Here is a 26,499-nt window from a genome sequence, read left to right as displayed (position 1 = left end):
TGATTATGTGATAACCTCTTTCAAAGTGCTTTCAAGTTAGTTTGGGCTCTGGTTAAACAGGTTGAATGTGCTTCCTTCCTTGGAAACAGCTCCACTTCTGCCTATGGATTGTATTTGGTATTGCAGCTTGGCTTCGTTCATACGAATGAGCTAAAGGGGGCAGTACCAGCGATGGCCCACCCTGTATGTACAGTCGTACACAGCTGTCAATCACTATAGGACCGCCCATTGGACTGTTCAGCTCAGGATGGGCACATGGGTTATAATCTACTGTATATGATGTCTAGAATACACCATTATACACAATCTTGCTATGTGTAACCCTGCAACTTTCTGTAGCTCATGTGTGAGTGGATAGGGACAGTTTGTGGTCCACAACACCACAGACTATTTAGTCAGCCATATGATACATCTATATTGTTCTGCCCAACTTGCTGCTGTTTGTAGCTGGCTTACCACTCTGGCTTAGTGGTTGAGCATTTTGGAAAACATCCGTATTTGCAGCATTCAGTTGCCAGATAGTTTGTTAATATAGAGGAGTAATTCCTAGTGCTTGGTGGTGTTGTCAGGACAGGGGTGCATGCTGCCATCATGGGTAAAGTGTGCTTACAGATGGCTGACATTGGCCTCCTCGCTCTTCAGGCAGTGGTGTAGGATGTTTGACGTTTTTGTTATGATGACAATCTTAGCTTATTCTTGTGCTTTTGTTTTTTTTTAAGCATCCATGCTCATCACTCCTCCGTAGCCCCTTGAACCTACACAAGCCACTCCTCCACTGTATAGGCATGCATGTGCCGATCATCTTCCTCCTGCTGCATACATGAGCTGATGACCTTTCTCCACCACTTGCCTCTGCCTTGTCTGCAGGACATCTGCTAGAGGCAGAAAAGGCCTCTTTCTTTATAGCTGTGCAGCAGACCTAGTCACAAATGGCGACTATTGAAAAATCTAGTTGCCATTTGCAAAATCTTAGCCGCATTAACAGGCTTTTTGGTCTGCCATCTGGAGCCCTGCAGGAGTTTATTTTTTGCTCAGCCCAAAAATTAGTAATATATCCATTGGAGTAGCCAGATAGTAGATGACATTTTGTTAAACTTTACTCCTACAACTGTAGGATGTTGATTTGGATGTGCTGTTCGTCGATCAGTCCCTGAAATGATTACCCACATGCAAGTCTAAATACAATGGCTTTAGCGTTTCTTTATTTTAGTTAGTTTTTGTACTAATACTCTTCATTGGATGGCTTTTTTCCCATTTGCATGGTGGGAAATAACATACCATTGTCAAGCACTTTTGGACAATTGTAATTATTGGAATCACTGGATTTACCAGTTAGTGAAGAAAATGTTGGGACCCTGAAAAGTGCATGTTGCCATTTTCAGGGTCTGTAATAAAGCGCCCATAAATCTGTGGGCCACCTTTTCAAATGGGGGCATATGGATGATTTTTTTTTCTTCAGTATGACCCTGCGAGGGGGAGGTTAAAAAAAGAAAAAAAAATCTACCGCTTTTAATTGTCTAGTTTCTTATTGTGTTTCAGACATTTCACAATCTTTTAGAAAGCCTGTAAATTACCTGGAGCATAGGTCCTTGTGAATGGGCCCCTCCATGTTGGATGCATGGGCCCCACCACTTCCCAGGAGTGCTAGAAGCAGATAAAGTGCTCCAGCGTTGAGGTCCCCGGTGACTATAATCTTGGTCCAGGCTGTATGGAGCAGTTGGTCTGACGGGAACGTTCTGTGGAATAGAAGAAACATGTGGTTAACATTTTCAGACAATTCAGTCCTAACCGCAGCTACTGTTGGTGGGGAAGAGTTGACGACTATTTCTGAATCTGCTATAGTATATATAGCTTGTATATAGAGTAGATGTTCTTCTCATGGCCTCCACCTCTGGACATGCCGTCATGTTCTTGTTTATCAGTATATAGGAGATCTTCATGCAGTTTTCTTCTAAAACTATTCTATATCAGAACCAATAAGTTGGGTGCCGGTTTACTATTCTACTTACTACTAAGGACACTCTTCACAGTAACTGGTAGATCGCTCATTAGATCTTGATGGATGACCGTTTCATGTTAAATAGACTTTAAATTAATACTTTGTTTTGTTCTCAACAAATTACACAATGTTCAGTGGAAACCAAAATGTTCTCCTAATTGAGGGCTTAATTTCAATTTATGTGAATTTCAACACTCCCAACCCAAATGTGCAGTGCGGAAACTCCCCCAATGTACAGCATGGCAAACTCCATCCCTCCCCAAATGTACAGCACTGCACATGGGGGGCAAATATTGATTTCGCACTTCTGATGAAAATCAAAATTGTGCTTTTATTTAATTGGTCAACTCATCAAATTAACTTAAGTACCACCCAGCCCTTCCATGTTTCCTGGACTTTGGGGTTGCACTGTGAAACATTGGTGAAAATCACAGCTCCGTGCACTAGAACATGCTGTATTTCACTGCTACAGACTGGTTTGGGGGTGCGACATTAGATTCTGTCACCAAGGGGACAGTTTCAAGCTAATCCCTTGAAACTCAGGCAAATCCCAGGCAACCCACAAATTTCAATGTAATCCTTCATTTCCCCTGATGTGGTGCTGCGGGGAAATTGAGACGGAGCTGGCCAGGGGATCATTCTGGCGCTCCCACCTCCATTCACTGTGGGCAGGCAGTCATTCATAGATGACCGACTGCTTCTGATTACACAGGCTGATTCATCGTACAGGTTTTATGCAGCATAAACTGATTTAAGAATGAATTTGTCGTTAAGTTGGTACCTGCATTTACACTGTACAATATATTGGCCCCTGTAAAAGGGCCCTAAGGGGCTGTTAGCACATTTTTGCCATCTGTCAACCTTCTGCTTTAATACTAAAGCGTTTTAAATGTTGCTTGATGTACTAATGGACTATATTTGGTAAAACCTAGATCAAAAGTGCATAGTGAGACCTGAGGAAGACCCTAATTTGGGGTTGAAACATCTTTATTCATATTCTTTTAGTTTAAGTGAAGTCTGTTTTTGGAGCTGGTCTGACGCTATATTTGAGAGCACTTGGGGAGCAGCCTGTGCAAGCTGGTTGTTCTTTCTCTTTTCTACCTGCCTTATGATTGCGGTGCTTTTTTGATGGGGCAGAAAAGTGTGGCATACTATTTTCCATCGTACAAAAAAAAAAATGTGTGCTCAACGTATACTTGTGTTTTTGCAATAAATCCAAGGGGAAACGTAAAGCTGCACAATTCCATATGTTTTAAGGGTTGTCCAGGGTTAGGAAAACATGGCTGTTTTCTTCCAAACACAGCGCCACCCTTGTCCATAAGGTGGTGTGTGGTACTGCAGCTCAATTCCATTGAAGTGAAAGGGAGCGGAGCTGCAGTTATAGACACAACCTACAAACAAAGGGTGGCGCTGTGCTTAGAAGAAAGCAGCCATGTTTTCCTAACCCTGGACAACCCCTTTTATGTTTTTGTTCTCAAATGACTAAAAGTGATCAACTGCAAAGCTTTATTTAAAAACCATAGTTGAAAACGTATACTTTTGTTAATGTAGAAGGTGACCCGTATGTCAGTACACGTATGCTTAAAATGGCATGTGTTTATAGAAGTTATAACCGTATACGTTAAACATCCATCACAAATGTGATGTGAACCTCCCCTGAATGCGGCTTCTGACTTCCCGTGTCTGGTTTCTATCACGTCACCCCGACTATCTGTGTTGTGAACGCTTACATGCGGTGCCATACATCACCTCTTACAGTTGGCAGGAGTTCCAGGAAGCCAAGCACTTCATGTCTCTGCAGTCATCTGCGACCATGTTGGTTTCTCCTCTTACATCAGCATCTATCCTTTCACAATCTGAATGTCAGGGACTTCAAAGAAAATGTTGTTAGTTGTAGTCATAGCTGTTTCTGGGTAAGCAGCACTTTCACTAACTCAAAAAAACCCTTAAAGGGATTTTCCAGGCGGCAGCCGGCTTAGACCACGGCTGCTGTTTCGACCCCAGTGTAGTGGCGGGCACTCATAATTTGCAGGTGCAGCTCTCACTGAAATCAGTGGGACCCCAGTTTGGAAAAGCCCTTCAGGGACAAAAATGGGAGGGGAAAATATCAAGTATTTGTGCAAAATAGAGGATCATATAATGTATAGGATTTTATTTAATACTTTTTTTTTCTTTTTTTCTTCCTGAAATAGTATGTTTATGAATTGAATTAGTGTAAAATATTTAGTCCAGTCAAAATGGATGTTAACGTCCAAAAATCGGCTCCCATTTTTGGAGCAGAAAAACGGAATTAAAACAAAAATAAACTCCCCCCTCTACCCCCAATCAATTTTCAGTGGGTTTTCAAAAATAGGAAATTTTTGAAATTTGTTTCAATTACTTTAGTTATTTATTTTTTTAAGGATCAATAGTGTAGCCTCTCTCCCCGGTACTCCCATTCATCTCGGTGCGAGCAGTGGGGAGTGAACTGCACTCTTTCCAACACTTTCATTGGAATGAACGGAGCCATTGTCAAGCCTGAGCATTTACACTCCATTCACTCTACCAGTCTCTCAGAAACACGGACCTCTGATCTGGCGGCTACTGGTAGTAGGGATCGCCACGGTCAAAACCCCACTGAATAGCAGATTAGCCACTATCCTGCAGATTGGGAATACCTCAATCTTACCAGAATACTTCTTTAAATCCCACTAATGACATTTTCCACAAAGCAGCATTTTCTTTGGTGTGAATTTCAACACTTTGGAAGTAAATGTGATCTTTGCAGTGAATGTTTTGTAGGAATTAGTCATTTTTGGCTCTAAGGTTGCCAATGATACCGTTTACATGGAACGACTGTCGTCCAAGCGATGACTGCTTGTGTGCTTTTACACAGGAGCTGTGATCGCTCAGTGATTCGGGGCTTATTGCCGGGGATCGTTCCAGCCACCCGCCTCCAATCACAGTAAACAGGCAGTTGTTTGTAGATGAATCACTGCCTGATCACACAGGCTTTACGTTGCTTTTTTTCTGTTTATTTATTTTTTATTGTATGCCTGCACGATCCATACAACAAATGTAATTAGTGTTTATCATCCGTATTGTGCGGACGTATATACTGATTATCATTCAGATTCCCGTGATCCAGCAAGAATCTAAACTATATTTTTCAATGTAAAAGGTCCCTTGGGCATCATGAAAAGAACATAATCGCCCTTAACCTAATTTCTTTGGGAAATGTATGTAAATCACTTATCGCCTGTTCATTTTGCTGACTATCAGTGGTGTACCACGTCTCTTCAATTGAATGCATCTCCCACCCATCACATGTAGCTCACAAGCTATAAAAGGTTGGGGACCTCTTCCATAGGAGATATGCTGCCGCCAGAAGAGTCTGTCCAATGAGAACACGTGTACGGATAGCAGTCGGCCGACTATTACTTTCATGTCCACCAATGTATATTGAGCACTTGACTGGACAGAGTAGACAAACTCATTAAAAGAGTTCTGCTGGGTTTGTAGAGTTGTCCATGGCTTGTCTGCTATTGCAGTTCATTCACTTTAAAGGTGATGAGATAAAACACCAGATACGACCATTGGACAGATATGAGTGATTATCGCAGGCCTTAAAGGAATTTTCCCAGGACTAGAAACACAAGTGACCCAGCAGATTAGACCTATACTAGATGCTGCAGACTTGTGTTGTAATAGTAGATACGTGGCTCTATTACTTATAATGGAAGAGTCTGTTCCTTTTAATAAGCAACCACGTTCACAATGCATATTGCTTGACTGGTTATTAGAACACCTTGTAAATACGTACTTTAAAACATGAAATCGTATTTCAGGATCAGCTCAGAGCGTCGGAAGGAGAAATCCCGAGATGCGGCAAGGTGTCGTAGAGGTAAAGAGTCGGAGGTCTTCTATGAACTCTCCCACCAGCTGCCATTGCCTCATAGTGTTAACTCTCACCTGGATAAAGCCTCCATAATGCGGCTCACCATCAGCTATCTGCGTATAAGGAGACTACTCGATGCAGGTGAGTGCCTTTCTTGGGGATGCTGACCTTGAATTGGTGGACTTGGTTTTATGGGATGCAGCCTGGGGTCCCCAATGGATCCTTATTGCACTGAAAGTTGTATCCTCACATTTGTACTTAATATAGTAATTGAAATATAGCCAAAATATAAATGTTTTAAGATTGTACTCACATCTGCATCTGTTCGGAGACTGCGGCACAGATCCCAAAGAAAATCCCAGATAGAATATTGCCGCAAGCTGTGCTGTTTTGGTTAGGAAAGCTTTGGTTAACATGACAGACCCCATTATAGTCAGTGGAGTCTGTCCAGTGTCACTCAGATCTGGCAGTTTTGGTATTTTCATCGTTCGGCTCCAAGGACAGAGCTTAAAAATGGAAATCAAGCAGGAGGGCTGTGGACTTCATGTGTGAACTTTGCCCTTAAAGGGGTATTCTCATCTCGGTAGTCCTATTTCAGTGTGTTCAAAATTGCAAAACAATGCACTCAACCGTAAAATGTTTATTTCCAAAATGCTCCATTCTCCAAATATTGATTCCTCTGCCCTCTGGTTGTTTACTGCTTGTTGCCAGGGAAACAGACCACCTCTTCTATGGAAAGAAATGGCAGAGGAAGTCGGCGCTTGGGCACTTTCATCTAAATCTGCTAGCCGGGATCTCGAAGAGGCGGTCTGTTTCCCTGGCAACAAACAGTAAACAACCAGAGGGCAGAGGAATCTGCTGCAGCATCTGGAGAACGGAGCATTTTGGAAATAAGCATCTTATGGGTGTGTTGTTTTGTGATTTCAAGCACATTGAAATAGATAAGAATATCCCTTTTAAAATGACCTAGAAGGATGGAGTTGATTTTTGATAACACGCAAATCCAAAGAGGGTTCTATAATCGTTAGTATGGTTGGGAGTTTGTGTGCCAGATCTGTCAGTTCAGCTTGGTAGATGAGGGAGATGCATTAAATGGAATAGACACTATGAACCGGGCTCTAGACCTTTTTAACACCATTTCGTGGTTGGGCTCCACGTTCTCTGATGATTCACTTCTTGGTATGTATTTAGAATAACTCAGCTTTTCTAATACAAAAACACTGGAGTTTGTCTTGCAGTCATAACTGTGAGAAGTTTAGACCATGCATAGTGTTCTCTAATAGAACCATATGCAGTGATCATCGGAGCCCCTAGTGGGAGCTGCAGGTAAACCGCCCATCTTCAGTCGACAAGCCGTGAGGACAGCCGGAGGGGCACAGCGTTTGGGTGAGCATTGCATCCCCCTCATTTCAGCAATCAGTAAGGGTCTCAGCAGTGGGACCCCCACTGATCAAAACTTTTGACATGATGCTCCGACATGCCAAAAGTTTGAAAAACAGGCAGTTACTCTTGAAGGGTGTCATTCAGCTGTTTGATGGGTCTTGGTGGCACTGTTAATGTGTTTTTGGGAGAGGTGGGGCACACCGTTGTGTAGCACTGAGTTGTTGTGTTCTTCAGGTAAAACAGAGGATGAATCTGAAATGGAGAAGCAGCTCAACTGCTTTTACCTGAAGGCCTTGGAAGGTTTTGTTTTGGTCCTGACTGAAGAAGGGGACATGATTTACTTGTCTGAAAATGTCAACAAGTGCATGGGACTTACACAGGTATGATTGCTTTGTACCCAATTTTTCTTTCTAATGAGCATTTTGGTACTCTCTTAGTATTTCTCACCTGCTTTTGTATTAGGAGGAGGATAGAACTGGATACTGTTTCCCCCAAAATAAGACCATGTCTTATATTAATTTTTGCTCCAAAAGAGGCAGTGTCTTATTTTCAGGGGAGCTTATACTCACCTGGTTCGTGGCGTCTGTGTCCCTGGTACTGCTGAACCCCAGCGGCAGTGTCGTCGGCGTTCACACAGAACTCTCCTTCTGGTGACGGCGCTTTGAATCCCCCTCCTCCAGCAAGCAAGTGCCGTGATTGGCTGAGCCACGGCGCTCATGAGCTAATCAGATATGGTGCTCGATGAGCCATCACAGCCATTCAGTGATATCATTCACTGAATGGCTGTGAATGATCGAGCGCCAGCTCTGATTGGCTGGTGCTCGATCCGATCACAGCGCACTCTTGCTGGAGGTGGGGTGTTCAAAGTCTTGTCACCAGAAGGAGAGTTCTGTCAGTGCAGAGGACACGGCAGCCTGCTGCAGTCCTGGGGACCAGTGCAAGAGACTCAGACACTGCTGGCTAGGTGAGTATTGTTGTGTTTTTTTTTTTTTTTGTTTTTTTTTTTAATTTGCTACGGCTTATTTTCGGGTGAGGGCTTATATTTCAAACCCCCTGAAAATCGGGGTAGAGCTTATTTTTTTGGGGAAAACTGTATATAACCTGGCAGAGTATAGAAGGCACAGATTAATTCAGAGGGTAAGTGTTCTGACTAGTGTTTTTTTTATAAATGTCACATGGTCCTGTAATTTGCTGTGGACGTTTGTGCGCAAATTCTCAGCATTTTAGTTTGCATTTTCCTTTAGGCCGTTTTTCACAGGAGCCTATTATGGGTGTGTTTATGCATCCAGGTTATGGACGAGTGGCCTGGCCTGACACTGTAAGCTGGGCTAAGACACACGTTTATAATGAGGGTACAGAAATGTACCTGTGTGAAATCAGTATAACTGCATTTAGTGCACTCAGTGTATCTGTTCTAATTCGGCGAGCCACAGGTGTGTGGCACATTACAGGTTAATCTTCCCTAGAAGCATTGCGCCCAGTGCAGTATACCTCTGATGTAACATGGCACAATTTCCATATGTTAACATTTTCTGTATGCCTCTATATGAAATGAGAGGTTCTGTAGGACGTTGTGCACTTATATGGGCCCTCTATTCCTGCTACCGGAGTATGGGTTGTACAGAGCAGTGTATGATCATGTGCCGTAGCCCTAGTCCATGTGGGCACGCTATCTTCTGTTGCAGTAGTCTCAATAATACAGCAGACAGTGTGATGTAAAAGCCTTAAACCTATGTAGGAATATTGCCAACCGGGCAAATCGTATGTTAAACATTTGCCTCTTTTTCTCATAGTTTGAACTTACTGGGCACAGTGTATTTGACTTTACCCACCCTTGTGACCATGAAGAACTGAGGGAGATGCTGACATTTAGGAATGGTACGTACCAATAAAAGGGAGTCCAGAAGCCAATGCTCCCACGAATATATATAATGTATAAATATGTGTGTGTGTATAAACATAAACTGGCCACAAGGCTAATGCTGCTGTGGGGAAAATGACCACACAGCACAATAGTGCACAGGTCCAGCACCATTGCCTATGTTTTAGAAAGTCTGAAGGACTTCTTGGGTGCCGTCTTGAAGTAGATAACTTCTAACTAGCACAGTGGTAAGATGAATCAATTTTCATAAGATCATGGAACAGGGTGTCCTAAGAAACAGAAGATTTCCTTCAGCAAGAATATCAATTACCTTTATTCATTACCAGCCCAGAGCAGAAGTATTTAGAAAGAGGCCAAAACTTGGGAACAGATCACTTAATTACTTGAGGCGCATTCTTCTTATGTTACATCATACTCTTGAAAATAGGCAGATTCTGGAGGAATGTGAACTCGACTGTCATGAACTCAATTATCCAGTAATTGTTCTGTGGCCTTAATAAGGCAAAAACTGACCATATAGATTAGTTTTTCATAGCAAACTGCTGCTATTTCCAACAGGATCCACAATGATGCAAGTACCATTGGCAGCTCCAAGTGGTTGAAGGGAAACGAGAAGCTGATAAGTTGTATTTCAACCTGTTCATTCCAATTATTTTCCCAGAGATCAGGATGTCTTGTGGCCGCTTATCTGCCTAACCTCTATTGAACGAATCAGCACCCTTAAGACAAGATTGGCTTAGGTCTATCGCACATCTATGCCCAATTTAAGAGTGCCTGTACACACTGTGGATGATCTGCAGTAATTTCCTGCAGATCACTGTAAATTGCCAGGGTGCACCTAGGCTTACCAGTTGACATAATAGCAAGTCCAGGTGCACCATTGATCTACATACTATTGCTTTAGACCATCTGCAGTGGGTGCGGGCCCCCTGACAAAATCTCCTCATTGCAGTTGACCATGTATATGGGCTAAAGTAGCAAGCAAGCGGTTTTTCATTAGTTGTCCTATTAGGGGCCCCCCTTAAGAAGTATGTATGTTCTAATAAGATTCATGTCAACTAGAACCATTTTTCTATCTTGTAGGACCAGCAAAAAAGGGGAAGGAACCAATCACCGAGCGAAGCTTCTTCCTGCGAATGAAGTGCACGCTGACCAGTCGAGGAAGAACAGTCAATATAAAGTCTGCCACTTGGAAGGTGAGACGAGGATAACTTTTATTTTTTTTCGTTCTTGTGCACACAATGCGAGAGATAAACCACGGTAGTGTACAGAAGTATATTGCTGTTGGTGACCAAAGATAAAGTGACATTGACTTATTGAAAACAGGTTTTATTAACATCGATGTCCACATAATTTTCTTATTTTTCAGGTCCTCCACTGTACAGGGCACATGAGGGTCTATGACTCCAGCAACAACCAGAACCATTGTGGATACAAAAAGCCTCCCATGACTTGCATGGTGCTAATCTGCGAGCCAATTCCTCACCCATCAAATATCGAATTTCCATTGGACAGCAAAACCTTTCTCAGCCGCCACAGCCTTGACATGAAATTTTCTTACTGTGATGAAAGGTACATACAGAAGAAAGCATTGCCTGCACAGATAGATACATGTATTAGTGCAGGAACTTCGTTTACAGAGCTACGCTGCCATCTGTTGGCCACTAAGGATGCAGCTGCAGTTTAGACAAATGTTATATGTGCCCAAACAAGACGTTTGCACATTTACTACTAAACGAGTGAGATAAGTTGTGGAGAGGGGTTTAGGAAAAGGAAGAAATTGGGGGGGGGGGGGGGGGGGGTTCTTTTTAACATCGCATTTTATTGATTTGGTAAAAGAACTCTGTGCCAATGTCTGTAAATTTACTATCATGTAAATATGTATTAAAATCATTGGAGCCTTTTTTTTTTTTAAATTCCCCACACTTCTAGGGTAACGGAACTAGTCGGATATGAACCGGAAGAGCTTCTTGGACGGTCAGTGTATGAGTATTATCATGCACTGGATTCAGACCACCTGACTAAAGCACATCATGACAGTGAGTACCCCAAAGATGGTTAAATTCTGGGACTTTTGCATTTGTTTCTTCAATTATGTTTTTAGTCTCACTTTGTATACTGTTCTTGCATGTTGCTCTGGCATAGAGTGCAGCAATGGCAGCTGATTTGAATGAACCTGGACTATAAAAAATTTTAGCATTCATATTTAGATCTTAAAGGGGTTTTCCAGGGAAATACTACTGCTGACCTATCCTCAGGATAGGTCATCAATAGTTGATCAGCTGGTATGTCTCGCTCGGACCCTGACTGTCAGCGCTGCAAATACAGAGGTCAGAGCAGAAACCTTTGCGCTGGCCTCCGTGTAGTGGCCGGCACTTGTACCTGCAGGCAAAGTTTGCGTTGATTTCAATGAGAGCCATGCAAATCACTACATGGAAGTCTGCGCGGAGGCTTCCGCTCTGGGACCCCAACCGATCAGCTGCATGGAGCATGCCGTCAGCACCGCAATACACAGAGGTCTTTGTGTTCTTTCTTATTTAATAGTGATGATTCTTTCTTCAAAGGATTGGATATTTATATGTTTTGTTCTTCTATACTAGTGTTCACAAAGGGACAAGTGACTACAGGACAGTACAGAATGCTAGCCAAGAAAGGGGGCTACGTCTGGGTTGAAACACAAGCCACTGTTATTTACAGTACAAAGAACTCCCAACCACAGTGCATTGTGTGCGTCAACTACGTCTTGAGGTAAGTAACAACTTAAGTCGTTATCTCATGGTCGTATTTTCTTCTCTAGAGAGGCAATCGTAAAAAAGGCAAATACAGCAAAGCTGAGTTGTCTCCGTTGCATCGTAATGTGTGGTGATTTTACATAGAAGTGCAGGTATATTTACTGCATTATCCTAATGATTTATTAGAGTGCACAGCCAGTGACAAACTCGGCTCTAATGTCAGTAAAGCTGGCCGTTGCTCGCTGTCTTTTGCAGGCACCTTTACAGCAACAAGGGATCCAGCATGTTGAGATCCAATATGCCTGATTCTTGTTTCCCTCTATTAACAGAAGCTACCTAGATGTGTTAGACCATTGTTCTATTTTGCTGAAATCATTTTTTTTCTCCCCCCTTCTGCTGACTTTGCTTTAACCCCTTAAGGACCAGGCACCGCAATTTAAAGCGCTTGGTTCTGGACTTTAATCCCGGGCCAATAGCAAAAAATATGATGCGGGATTAAAGTCTCTGATCCTGCAATGAAACAGAAGTAGGTCGGATCCTCGGCTGTCAGACACAGCAGAGGACTCTGAGGAGAAGGGAGAAGCTGTTTTTAACCTCATCTGCCTCCTTCTTTCCAGGTTATATGGCGTTAAATGAGCATAATGTACTAAAAAATGAATGCAGAAGTGTTAATTCCACTATGCGACCTGGCAACCGCCTGACCGCCAGGTGCCCTCTGTCACAGCAGAGCTGCAGCTCTGTTAGTGACTGATGTCACTACACAGGGATGTTTTTCCCTGTAACTGGGGCTCCTATGGATGCCCCAGTTACAGTGAAAAAGTGTGGAATGGGAAAAAAAAAAATGTGACTGACCTGAAGAGGTTTTATATGATGCAATAGGGTGGTACATAGTGGTTAAAAAAAAAATAAAAACTTACAAAAATAAGAAAAAAAAAAATTTTTTATAGAATATATACAAAAAAAGGAAAATGACCCACCGCCAAACAAAACTATCGCTATATGCACTATGTAATCAAAAACTATACAAATTTATACATACTTCCAAAACTTTATTTTAGCACAAATAGGCTTATTTTTAAAAATAAACAGTAAATTTTTATAAACTTTTTTTTTTCTACATTGTACCCCAATAAAACTAAAAGAGGGGGGGAAAAAAGTCAGCGAAAATAATAAAAAATAGCCATATTTGTCACAGAAAAAATGCAGAAAAATTATTTCTGTAGCTGGAGTAAAAAAAATATTGGGCAGTGAAATCCCTAAAGTGTCTGGTCCTTAAGAGGTTAATGTGCAAATTTTATTTATGTATTTTTTTGGGGGGGTAATGTCCAAGAATAAACAGTGCTAATTTTGACTAATTTCTGCAGCTTCAGTAGTTGGGTGTGAATTGTGCAAGATGGCTTTTTAAGGTGCAGTAATGCATGTCTGCTTTTTTTTATTAGTGGCATTGTGGAGAAGGAGCTGATATTGTCCATTGGCCAGACTGAGTCTACTCAAGCACCCACAGAGTCTGCTGATATGAAGATGCCTGCCATCTTCACTAACCTGGAGAAGGAGGACGACCTCTCTGGTAGCTTGTTTGAGGAACTTAAGAAGGAACCAGAATCCCTGACCGTTCTTGCTCCAGATGCCGGAGATGAGATAATTACATTAGACTTCAGTTCTAGTGGTAGGAGTGCAATGTATTTATATTGTTTCTGCTCATGTCTTTATAAATGTATAGTAATATTATATTTTATGTATCTCCATTAGATTCTGAGCAGCCCTTTGATGAGGTCCCATTGTACAATGATGTCATGCTCCACTCGACCAGTAAGCCACCAGAGAGCATGCTGGTGTCTCCCATCCCAGCTCCAGAGAAGCCGAAGCCTCTGCGCAGCAATGCTGACCCTGCCTTAAACAGAGAGGTGGTGATAAAGATGGAGTCAGGTCCTGAACCGCTGGGGCTAGCATTCACCTTGGCTCAAACCTCCAAGCCGTCCAGCCCATCAGACGTCAGCAGCAGCCAGAGCTCCACAGAGGTACAGAGGAAAACCAGATGGAGAATATTCTATCACTGTATACTAGCCACGATTGGTTTGTTAAAAGGCTAAGGACACCTTGGGAGGGGGGGTTCTTTTTCTCACCTGAAGCTTTTTTTTTTTTTTCTTTTCAATAGGGTTTAATTTAAAAAATGTGCACATTTTTGTTTTCTGTAGCTTCTGCATATCACTGTATATAGATACTGCAGTCTTAAGCCTCAATAGGAGGTCCATCATTAAGGCTGGACTGGCTCAGTTTTCCTCTGCTCTCTCCTCTCCTGCACCACCTTATTAGGTAATTTATGACAACAATAACGTCTCTTTGCAGTCATACGCTAGCTGTTAAGTGCAGAAAAGAGACTGGAACCTGACAGATTTCCTATTAAGCCTAAAGTACAGAACGATAATCACTCAAAATACATTCAAATGAACAAACCAAAGGTGTTCATAGCCTTTAAGTGTTCCCACATTCATAATGATATGGACATGTACAATAGTCATCTTGTCAATTCTAGTAAACCTGTTTAAATTTTTTTTTATAAAAGCTGGCTGGATGGCAGGCTTCATGCATTATGCCATTACAAAATACTAACCTCAATGAAACCTTACCTTGTGTGTACCCTAAAAGCTCTTAGAAAAAGTCATCACAACTCATCCCGTAAGAACAAGGCCCTAAATCACTATGTGCATGGAAAAATAAAGGTCTGACTGGCCAAATCGAAGGGTTGTTGATCCAGGGAGTATTCCGTTTTCCGGATTGGAGTCATTGCTCTGAAATGGGGTAAATTTGGCTTCTACCTCATTGGGTTTTCTGCATTCCTCTGGATCAACATTGGGGGGTAATAGACTGAACTGGATGGATATGTGTCTCTTTTGGCCTTACATTTTATGTTACTTTTCTGTGAGGTATAAATAACAAAATTCCTTTAGACTTTGACAGTCCTTTTTTCAAATGTTATTTCTGTCTTCCTGTAGCCGGGTACACCTGCAGAGTACTGTTTTGATGTGGACAGTGACATTTCCAGAGAGTTCAAGGTGGACTTGGTGGAGAAACTCTTTGCAATAGACACTGAATCGAAGACCCCTTTCTCCACACAGGTATCTGTATAACATGGCTCATGACTTGCTGGCTGGATTTATTTTAGTAGTCTCTGTACTGCAGACTCAAACTTGACAATGTGAACTGTAAGCTCAATGGAGGGTTTAGAAGCAAGTACCGTAGAGAGTCGGAGTGTCAGATGTGATGTGTCGGGGAGAACAATCATTCTGCTGTGATCTGCATACCCCTCTGTGGATTGTTGATTATGTTGGTTGTAAATGTGATGTGTACAAGTGTTTGTTGTGCATGTGTAGTGAGTAGTAGGTGTGTGATGTGAGTCTTTACGTACCATTGGTGAAGCTGTATATGAGCTAGATACTCTGTTGGCTACATTTTCTCTTCGGCTCTGTTTTTCTATGTCCTCTGATGTCCCAGTTTTGACATTTTCTGAAAATATCTGTAGTTTTAAATTTCTTGGTTCAGTTGTGATCTCCCCATTATATGTAATACTGGTGATTACTCCTCTCACACACTCTCATCCTGTGTGTTTTTTTTTGTTTTTTTTAAATCTAAGTGTCCCATTATTGTTTGTTTTTTTTTCATTGCATTACAAAGTTTTCCTTTCTTTGTATACAGGAAACAGATTTAGATCTGGAAATGTTAGCTCCTTACATCCCAATGGATGACGACTTCCAGCTCAGAAGCTTCGATCAGCTTTCCTCCTTAGAGAGTGAATCGGCACACAGTCAGCCTTTAGTACACATGACCAATCTGTTCCAGCCAACCACCACACCCATCACCACTGATTTGAAACCAATCACCACTGAGGCAATGAGTGATCCCAAGACCATCATCGTCCAGTCACCCATTCAAGTGATGAAAGAGGTTCATAGTGCTCCGTCTTCGCCATACACTGCTAACCGGAGTCGCACAAGTTCTCCTGTAAGAACAGACAAAACTTCAGAAAAGGCGGACACATCCCATCCAGGAACTCTAAATCCATTATGTAAAAGGTACTTACTTTAAATCTGCGGCTCCCAACGAATGGTCTTTGAGTTTACTGCAAACTTGTCTCTTGTACATGGGGATCTACTATTCAGATCTGCTTCATCTTTTAGTCTTATGGGGATACAGCATTTTATGATCACCAATTTATTTCAAATGGAAAGTCTGTAAGGGTGCGTTCACGAGTCGCTGACTTTGTTGTGGTTTTCAGCACTTCATTTTAAGAGTTAAAATTTAGACACTGGATTTCTTCAGCAAAATGGGAACACGATTTCTCAAAAACCCGTTCACTTTGCAGCTAGTCTAATATTTCTGCTGCAGAAAATCCGCAGTATATCCGCCACGCGAACATACCCTTATAGGGCCTGCAGCACACCACCGCTGTTGAAGTATCAGTGGAAATCCTTATCAGAGCAGCAATAACTGATGTGTCAATAGTAAGCTTGGTAAACTATTAGTGCCAGGCTGGGCTCCTTGATTATTACAGTCAGGCCAGTCTCACATGACCGGATTTCAATTGCAGAATCCGTGATCATCTGTGCGGTCTTCCACAGCCACTGAAAAATAGAACATTCGCATGTCCGCCCACGTGATTTGAAATCGCAGCATGTTCTATTTTTGTACGGACTCTGCACTTACTGCTTCCATTGCAGCCATCCAACCCGCAGTCCATCCACAATTGACATTGTGGATAGGTGACGGCTTGGAAAGAAGAAAAATGTATTTAAAAAAATAAAATTTGTACTGCGAGCGTCTGCAATACAGAAAAAGCCAGGTCGCTAGCCGGGGTCAGAGCCGAAATCTCAGTCGTTCGTGTGAGACCGGCCTCTAGCTTGAAGTGATTTTGTGGTTTTATGTATTTATTTATTTATTTTTCTTTCTTTACATGTTTACAAATATCTCTTGTTTTTTACAGATCTATAGTGCTGGATGAGGACATTAGTCCAAAAATGATTGTTTTACATAATGCTCAGCGAAAACGTAAAATTGAAAACGATGGCTCCTTATTTCAAGCTGTGGGAATTGTAAGTCTGTTTTTATGCCTTTTCATTTTGATCATGAATGCCCATTGATTCTAGTGAGCATTTGATACAAAAATAGCACAATTTAACAAGCTTCATGCTACCACTTGCACAGGTGTATTGATATTTCTATCCTGTCCTGCATAGTATATAGAAGCTGACAATTACATGTAACTGCTTGCCTTCAATTTCAGGGAACTCTATTACAGACACATGTTGACTCGGGGCCGAGCTCTTCTCTTCTGTGGAAACGTGTTAAAGGCTCTGACCTGGAACGGCCAACTGGAGCTGAGCAGAGAACAATTCTCCTATTGTCAACAGGTATGGTCTACAGTATTTATTGAAATGATTCTCTTCATTATGTACACAGCTGACTTGATGCTGGATGAAGTGACATGTCCCAGCTAAAAATCATAAGGAATGTCCATAAATACATAGCATACAGCAGTTACAGAATGCTGTCTTTAATGCGTATTCATAGTGCAGTTACCTTAGAAGGCCCTTTCACACAGTACAATTGTGCAAATACGTGTAAATCCATGCAGTCCACGATAAAGCATTAGGTTATTGCTGATTGGATCTTTTATGCGGACCTAAAAATCATTCGTCTATTGCAAATCTGCAGTCGTTGTAAGAGTTTGCTGAATAGTAAACCCTGGCAGAAATATTGACGAGACGTGGTTATGATCCGCTAAACAATCAAGAATATCCATTTATTCAGGGTAAAATGTATGCCAAGCAAACAACATACGATTGCTAATTCACCACTGGTCGCACGCAGGTTATCTCGCACAGTAAAGGGGCCTAAACTGTATTGATTCCTCATGGCTCTGTAACTGGAAGTAAATGAAGACTCCTACTAAATGAATGCAAATAGGGAGAGAAAGTAAATGCAGAAAATATATTGCAGAATTGTATGAGTCTTTATGCAACAAATAACCTTTTATTTGCTGAAACCGTAATACCACACCAGTGGTCATTGATGCCTAAAAAAAATATACAGATGTTTGAAGAATGTTTTGCCTTAAGTCAAGACGACATTTTAATCCCCCACGTAAATACCACAGTCATTCAGGCTACTAAGTCATTAAGACTTGGGCACCAATAAGAGTCATGTGACCAAAGAACGCTGTGTAGCCCTGTGACCTTGCACTGCTATTGAAGTCATTGGGTTACCGCAATCGCAGCAACTTGTGACTCACACTTTCATTGGCAGTGTAATGTTTTAAGTCTACACAAAGATCTTCTCTTGCTGTGTAGCCCTAGCCTAAAGGCCCTTTTGCACACTATGATTGTCGCTCAAAAGCCATCTTTTGAGCAATATCGTTGGGTGTAAATGTATGCCCATCATGCACTTACCATGCACTTTTCGTCCATCGCTGAGTTCAGGTCAGCATGAAATCCTCGTCCCTCAGGATGCTATGGGCGGTATTTGATGCGGAATCCGTAAGCAAACGACCGCTCCAGATTCTGCAATGCAAAACCCGTGTGCAGTCGGCCTAAAACCAATGGGTCCATTAAATGTTAAGTTTTCATCTGTTTTTTCTTTTGCTGTCAATCGAGTCCATATGGCAAATTTAAAAAAAAAAAATTCAGAGGAAATTTTATTGTATTGCTTTCTGTTGTACTGCCAAGTTATTACTTATGAATTATTTTTTTTTCATCCTAGACATGGCCAGTCGATTGCTTGGGCCGTCCTTGGATGGCACGGGTCTTCCCCAACTGACCAGTTATGATTGTGAAGTGAATGCCCCCATACAAGGGAACAGGAATCTGCTACAGGGAGAGGAATTATTAAGAGCTCTTGATCAAGCTAACTGATCCTCACTTTGTTCCACTTCTGGACACTTGTGAACCTTCTTCACCCAAAGCAGTGTATTTATATTTTCTAGATCTGATAGAAGCCTGTCTACAATACCGCACTACTTCAGTTAGCACCATCTCTGCTCCACTTGGCTGTCTTCTCCACTATTTTTTAAATTTTTTTTTTTTTTTTTATACAGAAGGAACCTCTTTCAGCTCCATTTATACAAATTCATATACTACTTGATAATATGTATTAACTCCAGTTCAAACGTGTACCTGCTCTCGTCGGGTTTTTTTATGCTGAAAGGAAGTAAAAGTTAACAAAAAAAAAATAAAAACCAGACGACTCGGCAGTTCTTGTTATTCCATTGGAAGCTCAGTTTATTTTGCTTGTCATTTGAGTTGCGGATTTTCATGACATTCTCCTATGTTCTGCACAGGAAACAATGCTTTACCAGCGGTGCATTGTAGTCACAATCGCACAATATATATTTTCTTAAGAAAACAAAAAATACCAGCAAGTTCTTCATGCAATATATATTATGCATATTTAGTTTATTTTTTTCTTTTTTGTTGTTGGATTCTTTTTAGTTTATATTGTGTTAAAAAAAACAGAAAAAAATCACGTTACGGCCTGATATCATTGTTCCGCATGTTGTAAGGTAGACTCTTAAATGGAACCCTGGCTACAGAGAGAATACAAAGATAGCAATGTAATGATGTAATCCTCACAACCTTTTTGAAGATGGGTATAAATCTGTAGAAGTAACTAGTTTGAAAAAAAAAATCCCTTTCTTTTGAGAGACTTTATGTAGCAGATTGTATGACAGCACTGAATAAAAGAAAATCCTGCTTGTAGCTGTAAGACTCCATGGCAGTTTTGTAACCATATGAAATGTACGTTTACCTCCCACTTGTGCTATAGAAAGTCAAGTTCACTTTAAGAAAAAAAATAAAATTAAATAAAAAAAAATATTAAAATTGATAATCATGTATTACTAGCAGAACGGCATCAAGGTTGCTTGATATTTGATTTTAAGCACTTTTACCATCCTTTTACCTTTTTCATATGAAGATCAATTAGTAAAGACTTCTGTTTAGAAAGTTTATATTTTTTATTTAGAGGTTGTCATAGTTGTAACGTCTGACATCTGCTCAGTGTGATTTGTATGTTGCAGACTGTGCAAAATGTTTTTTTTCCATCTATCTTTTTTGCTGTTTGTGGTTGGATCTAACACTAAGTGTATTGTTTTATTACATCAATAAACATTATACGTGGACCAGGCCACACATCCTAGCAATTTGCCTTCTGTCATTAAGGGTATACGACTAGACCTGTGAATGGAAGACTTTTTTTTTTTTTTTTTATTCTCGGACTACCCTGCTTGGGCACAACTGTCAGTCCAACGCATGAATATATGTTTGGATAAATGAACTTTAATCCCTATGGGTATGGGTAAGTGTATGTAGCAGTCTGTGCCACGTGGCTGAGAAACTCGTGGTCAACTGTACACATGGTTTTACCATGGCTCAAATGCGTTTTTGAGAGATGCCAGTCTGCTGCTTGCATATGGGCGGGTAAAGCACAACAATTCAATGAGCTTTACCCATCCAATGTATCCAAAACCCAAATCCACGTCACCCGTCCGAGCCGTGTGTCGAAAACCCAAATCCCCGTCGCCCGTCCGAGCCGTGTGTCCGAAAATCCAAATCCCCGTCGCCCGTCCGAGCCGTGTGTCCGAAAATCCAAATCCCCGTCGCCCGTCCGAGCCGTGTGTCCGAAAATCCAAATCCCCGTCGCCCGTCCGAGCCGTGTGTCCGAAAATCCAAATCCCCGTCGCCCGTCCGAGCCGTGTGTCCGAAAATCCAAATCCCCGTCGCCCGTCCGAGCCGTGTGTCCGAAAATCCAAATCCCCGTCGCCCGTCCGAGCCGTGTGTCCGAAAATCCAAATCCCCGTCGCCCGTCCGAGCCGTGTGTCGGAAAATCCAAATCCCCGTCGCCCGTCCGAGCCGTGTGTCCGAAAATCCAAATCCCCGTCGCCCGTCCGAGCCGTGTGTCCGAAAATCCAAATCCCCGTCGCCCGTCCGAGCCGTGTGTCCGAAAATCCAAATCCCCGTCGCCCGTCCGAGCCGTGTGTCCGAAAACCCAAATCCCCGTCGCCCGTCCGAGCCGTGTGTCCGAAAACCCAAATCCCCGTCGCCCGTCCGAGCCGTGTGTCCGAAAACCCAAATCCTAAATCTATGGCTATGTGGACAGACTCCCTTAGGCCATTAATTTGAGTCCTGTTTAACCCCTTAGTGACCACGCAATAGTGTTTTAACGTCCTGCTGTTGCAGGATGTGTATGGAGGGCGATAGCGCTGCTATCTCCCTCCATACAGCGCGGGCGTCAGCTGTTTATTACAGCTGACACCCACGGGCAATATCCGCAATTGGCCATGCGGCTGATTGCGGCTATTAACCCTTTAAATACCACTGTCAATTCTGACAGCGGCATTTAAATCCCCCGAACAATGTTCGGGGGTCCCGTACTGCCCCCGCGGTGAGATCTGGGGAGCCGTGCAGGTGTCATGGCAGCCAGGGGCCTTCTCAAAGGCCCCAGGGCTGCCTTAGCAGGCTGCCTATCAAGCCATCCCCGTGGGGTGGCTTGAAACACTGCCTGTCAAAAAGCAGTATGACGTAATGCTATAGCATTACGTCATATTGCAGGAGTGATCAAAGCATTGCTTGTTGTAGTCCTGTAGGAGGCTTAAAAGTAAGTGTAAAAATAAATCAATAAAGTTTTTTTTTAGTAATTATTAAAAAAAAACTAAGTAATAGAAGTTCAAAAAAAACCCTTTTGCCTTATTTGCAATAATAAACCAAAAATACCTGTTTGGTATCGCTGCGTCTGTAAAAGTCCGATCTATCAAAATAATATATTTACCCCGCACGGTGAACGTTTTCCAAAAAAATTAATAAAGAGCGCCCGACATGCACTTTTTTTGGTCACCCTATCGCTGAGAAAAAATGTAATACAACTGACTTTTTGATGGCTTTTTAAGTGAAAATAGTACCAACGGAAACGATAGGACATACCGCACAAAATGAGCACTCGCATAACTATGTCGACAGAAAAATAGTTATTGTGCGCAGAAAATGGACATGGAAAATAATTTGAAAAAATAAATATCTTTAAAAAAAATACTAGTACAGCAAAAAAAACAACATAAGTTTGGTATCGTAGTAATCGTACTGATCCATAGAATAAAGTTATCAGGTCATTTTTGTTGCAGTTTGTGCTGTGTAGAAACAGGATGCACCGATAGATGGTGGAATTTTTTTTTTCCATTTCTCTCCGCTTAGAATTTTTAAAGTTTTTCAGTACATTATATGGTACAATAGATAGTACCATTGAAAATTACAACTCATCCCACAAAAAACAAGCCCTCATACAGCAACATCGATGGATTAAAGGAGCTACAATTTTTTAGAAGGGAGGAGAAAAAAACTAAAAAAGCTCCGTCACTAAGGGGCTAAAGAGCGGCACCTGATGATATGGCCTTATTCAGTATCTTACTCTTTAGGGCCCAGTAATATGCAGGCTATTAGCACATCATGGTGATCAGGAATATCTGGTGCTATACAGAGGTTTATCAAAATAAAAACACCTAGGATTAGTAATGAATACAGTAATCCGCACGTGGACCCTGGCACAACCTGTTTGTTCATGTGTAGTGTCTATGCAAATCAACACTGTGGTTTGGTCTGACAATTTCTCCTTTACATGTTTTATGTCTGGTGAACGCAAAAGGAATCCAATCTGCATTGATCTGCTTCCCACAGTCAACCATGGTGGTGGATCGGTCATTGTTTGGGCAGCCATGTCGTGGATTTCAGTTGCTGCCTTAAAAGAGTGACTGCCAAGGACTATACTGATATTTCGGCAGATCAGGTCCACCCAATGGTGCAGACATTATTTGCTGACCGATTTATTAGATTTTCCAGATTGACAATGTTGATATGCATGCTGCTCGATATATTCAGGCATGGTTTCAGGAGCATCTTTCCTGGTCAGCATGGTCACCAGACCTGGACATCCTCAAGCCATTCTTCTCTGTTTTGAAGATGCTATTTCCCACCGACCAGGGCTTGAACAATTATAGAATGGTGAATGGTCTAATATTCCCTTAGTCATGAAACACCTAGGGGTTTTCACTATTTTGATAAACCCCTATATGCAATGTATTGCTTGGTGTTCATTAGTTACTCCTATCTAAGGCCAGTCTCACATTTACATCGGAAACGCCGATTGGAGGTTCTGTTACAGATCCGGTTGTAAATACTGGATAAAAAGTGCAGCTTTTTTTTTTTTCCTGTCCCAAAACCAGGCAGCTGAGTAGAAAGCTGGAGGACCCCATTATAGTCAATGGGGTCCTCCAACTGTGTCTGTTTCGTCCGGAGACTAAGCCATATGGTCGTGGGTATTCCCCTTTCTTGCATGCAGGAAAACATCTCTCATATGTATGACCTCACTCAAAATGTGATTGTTCTCAGTGAGAGAAACCAAGTAATCTTGTAGATATGATACCTTTTAATGACTAACAAAAATACATGATGTTACAGCAAACTTTCCAACCAACTTGGGGTTCTTCCTCAGGCATAAGGTATAACATGGGCGTCAGGGGCTTTACGTGTGCCCACCAATGCTGTAAAAACAAGATTGGGCACATTAATGTTTGTATGCCTGTTTAGATGGCCCTGGCCCGGTGTATATATGCCAAGCCCACAGTGCCACAGTGTCTGGCAAGGGGGGAGGGGGGGGGATGGGCGGTAAGACAGTTTAGCTCTGGTAAACTGTAGGCTGTTTCCCACTCTCCTACGCCACACTACTCTATGTGGGACTTTGTTACCCATGTTAAGCCACGTAAAGCACAAGGCCCCATTATCGGCCTATGAGGCCATGTACTGTCTAATTCGAGCTGCGCCCGAGCCTCTCGGGCACAACTCACATTCACGGCTAGTGTGCTGGAGGCCTAAGGTGACATGGCCAGTCAATGGGGTTCCACTATGCCTGAGTGCGACTGTAACATCACGGTCACAAAAAATCCAAAACCTATTGGATTTTTGGTCTTGTTGCCATCATAGACTGCAATGCAACCTGCATGATACTGCGACCTACCGGGCGTATTGCATATTTTTGTTGCGTTAACACTCAGCGTATTTACGCTACCAAAGTATGTACATTCCCTGCGTATTGCGGGTCTTTTAACGTGCGTATCTACATGCACAAAAAAACCTGCGAGGATGTCCCATTGGTTTCATGTGTGAATACACAGTGACCTGTATCATGCCTTTTCACCTGATCCCATTGACTGTAAAGGACCTTTCACACGGGTGAAATTTTCTGCATTCCACACCGCAAGACGCCGTAAAACCCACACAGCTCCATGACTTTAGAACTGGAAAGAAAATTGCTTTAACTCAGCCCGCAATTCCACATCAAAATCCAAAGTTAGCGCCATGGATTTTGGCGCAGAATTCTTCAGCGGCAAATTCCACTGCGTTCTGGCGGAATTATTCCACCCGTGTGCTAGTATCCTAATTGGGTATTCGGTGCATGACCAAGATACAACACGCTATGATTTTTTTAATGTGCACAACGCAGGCCTGAATGGCCCATTGTATATCAATGTGATTTTAGCTCTGTGCATTGCACACGTAAAAAATACGAATAGACCCTCATTTGTTGCGCTAAATTCTTTGGACAACTTGTGATGCAATCTCATGCGGTATTCTGAAGTAGGTGGAGGTTGGACAATAAACAAAAATCAGTAACATTGTATTTGCTAGGCTGCCTTCACACGGCTGAGAATTGTGCAAGATTTGTGTGTTGCGAGATGCACAAATATGAACCCCATTTTTTTGAATGGGGTCATACACATGAGCGATGTTTTCCTGCATGGCACCGCGAAGCAATGTAGGAAAGAAATTGTGGCATGTCCTATATTTCTGTGTGCCCTCGCAGCGCCCATTGTTTTCAGTGGGGGCGGTGGCAACATCGCACCACGTGCTAGGTGCACGCTATGCGATATCTCCCATTGAAAACAATTGAGAAACTCCGCGATTCTTCCCCGCCGCTAACAGCAGTGGCGGAGGATTGTTTCTTCGACAAAGTGATGTGAGGCTGTTTTAAAATGGAACCGCCTCGCCCCTGTGGGGAGTTCACATGGTCGGGAGCGCGATATGGGGCCGTGATTAACGCTCGCCAGTGTGAAGTTAGCTTTAGGCCTCATGTCTACGGACATAATTGAATTGCGGACAATCCGCAGTTCAATATGCCCATAGACAATCATTGGGCAGCCGCAGCATGCTCCATTTTCTGCAGATTCTCGTACAGACGGCTTCCATTGAATTAACGGAAGCCGTCCGATCTGCGGCACACCCGCAGCTGACACTGCGGACGTGCCGTGTATCCGCGGGAAAGGAGATTTTAAAAAATGCACCGTGCATTCAGCTGGCGCACATACACTCACCGCAGTGCAGAAGGAAAGAAGGTTCACCCGGGATGGAGAAGACCTGCACCGCTTCGGACAGGTGAGAAAATGTCCATGGCTGCGTCTACGGGTGGATTCCGCTGTGGATTTCTGCACTTGGAATCCGCTCGTGCCTGTGGACATGAGGCCTTAGGCCGGGCTCACCTGTATTACGGATTCCGAAATCGCCATCTGCGCAAACTTTCCGCGGTAAAACATGAGCATTGAAAGGCATACATTTTCGATTTTTTGTTTTGTTTTGTTTTGTTTGCACTGTTGGAAGAAAAGTCGCAGCATTCTCTATTTCATGTCAATGCAGGCCAGCAACGGCGTGAGAAATACAAATGATCAAAAAAATAAACTGCGCTGCACATGACCACCTGGGTGCCTCCGTGGTCAACCACAGTACAGTTAATGGAGGAATGCAGCGTCACTGGCCGGGCTTACAGACGAAACCTGCTGAAGAGCCTCCCGCAGGCGTGGTCCGCCCCGCTCATGTGAGCCTGGCCAGTGATATTAGGGTTTTCACAAGCCCACTATTGTGCAATTATGGCACATGACAAATTGCTGGCCTAAGGCCTGTATCACACAAACGTATTTGCGCGGTTTCAATGGGTTCATTCACATTTCTGTATTTTGCGCACACATTTCGTTCACGCAAAAAAATACACAGCACGCTCTATTTTCTTGTGGATTTGGACACAAAAATAGCACATATTGAACTCATTAACCTAATTGCCCAATTCAGTGAATGGGAGCGTGCTAGTGTGTTTTTTCGTGCACGCAAATGCGCACTAAAACTAGAGTCAAACACACGTTGCATGCGCAAATACACACCTAAGTGCACTTGTGCCCGTGAGACACCTGCCTTGGGCCAGCTCCATATGGGCATGTGCACATTTGCGCTCGCCTTAGTGCAATATATTTGGGCAACGAGCAATGCTTTTCTGTCCACGTACCGGTGTATTTTACCATCCTTTTTACGCTCACAGCGCACGCTCATTTGCGCGCTGCAAAGAAAGACGCAGCACTTGAAATGGCTAATTTATTTAATGAATTCCAGTGTAATTATGCAGCATATTACGCATCTCCCAGGGTATATGCACCCCCGCACATGCATAGAAAAATAAAGCATTTTTTGTTTTGTTTTTATGACTAAAACGTGTGCACGAAATACGGAAATGTGTACAAACCCATTGAAATCAATGGGCTCTATTCTCT

At 42.5% G+C, this 26,499-nt stretch overlaps 1 protein-coding gene across 1 annotated transcript in view; it reads left to right on the top strand.

Annotated features, from left to right (window-relative positions):
- Nucleotides 1-20,060, top strand: part of HIF1A (hypoxia inducible factor 1 subunit alpha) — a 34,673-nt gene extending 14,613 nt beyond the window's left edge. Inside the window, exons 2-15 of the mRNA XM_066608199.1 lie at nt 5,827-6,017; nt 7,494-7,639; nt 9,053-9,137; nt 10,225-10,337; nt 10,511-10,713; nt 11,074-11,180; nt 11,742-11,889; nt 13,313-13,539; nt 13,623-13,891; nt 14,867-14,989; nt 15,567-15,943; nt 16,852-16,960; nt 17,152-17,278; nt 18,627-20,060. Coding sequence (XP_066464296.1) covers nt 5,827-6,017; nt 7,494-7,639; nt 9,053-9,137; nt 10,225-10,337; nt 10,511-10,713; nt 11,074-11,180; nt 11,742-11,889; nt 13,313-13,539; nt 13,623-13,891; nt 14,867-14,989; nt 15,567-15,943; nt 16,852-16,960; nt 17,152-17,278; nt 18,627-18,778 — 2,377 coding nt within the window. The 3' untranslated portion in view covers nt 18,779-20,060. The remainder of the gene's footprint in view (nt 1-5,826; nt 6,018-7,493; nt 7,640-9,052; nt 9,138-10,224; nt 10,338-10,510; nt 10,714-11,073; nt 11,181-11,741; nt 11,890-13,312; nt 13,540-13,622; nt 13,892-14,866; nt 14,990-15,566; nt 15,944-16,851; nt 16,961-17,151; nt 17,279-18,626) is intronic.
- The last annotated feature ends 6,439 nt before the right edge of the window (nt 20,061-26,499 follow it).

The sequence above is a fragment of the Eleutherodactylus coqui genome, chromosome 6 (genome assembly GCF_035609145.1).
Source record: "Eleutherodactylus coqui strain aEleCoq1 chromosome 6, aEleCoq1.hap1, whole genome shotgun sequence".
Taxonomy (NCBI): Eukaryota; Metazoa; Chordata; class Amphibia; order Anura; family Eleutherodactylidae; genus Eleutherodactylus; species Eleutherodactylus coqui.
Note: the sequence above shows the minus strand (reverse complement) of the source record. Positions and strands in the feature narration are given on the sequence as shown.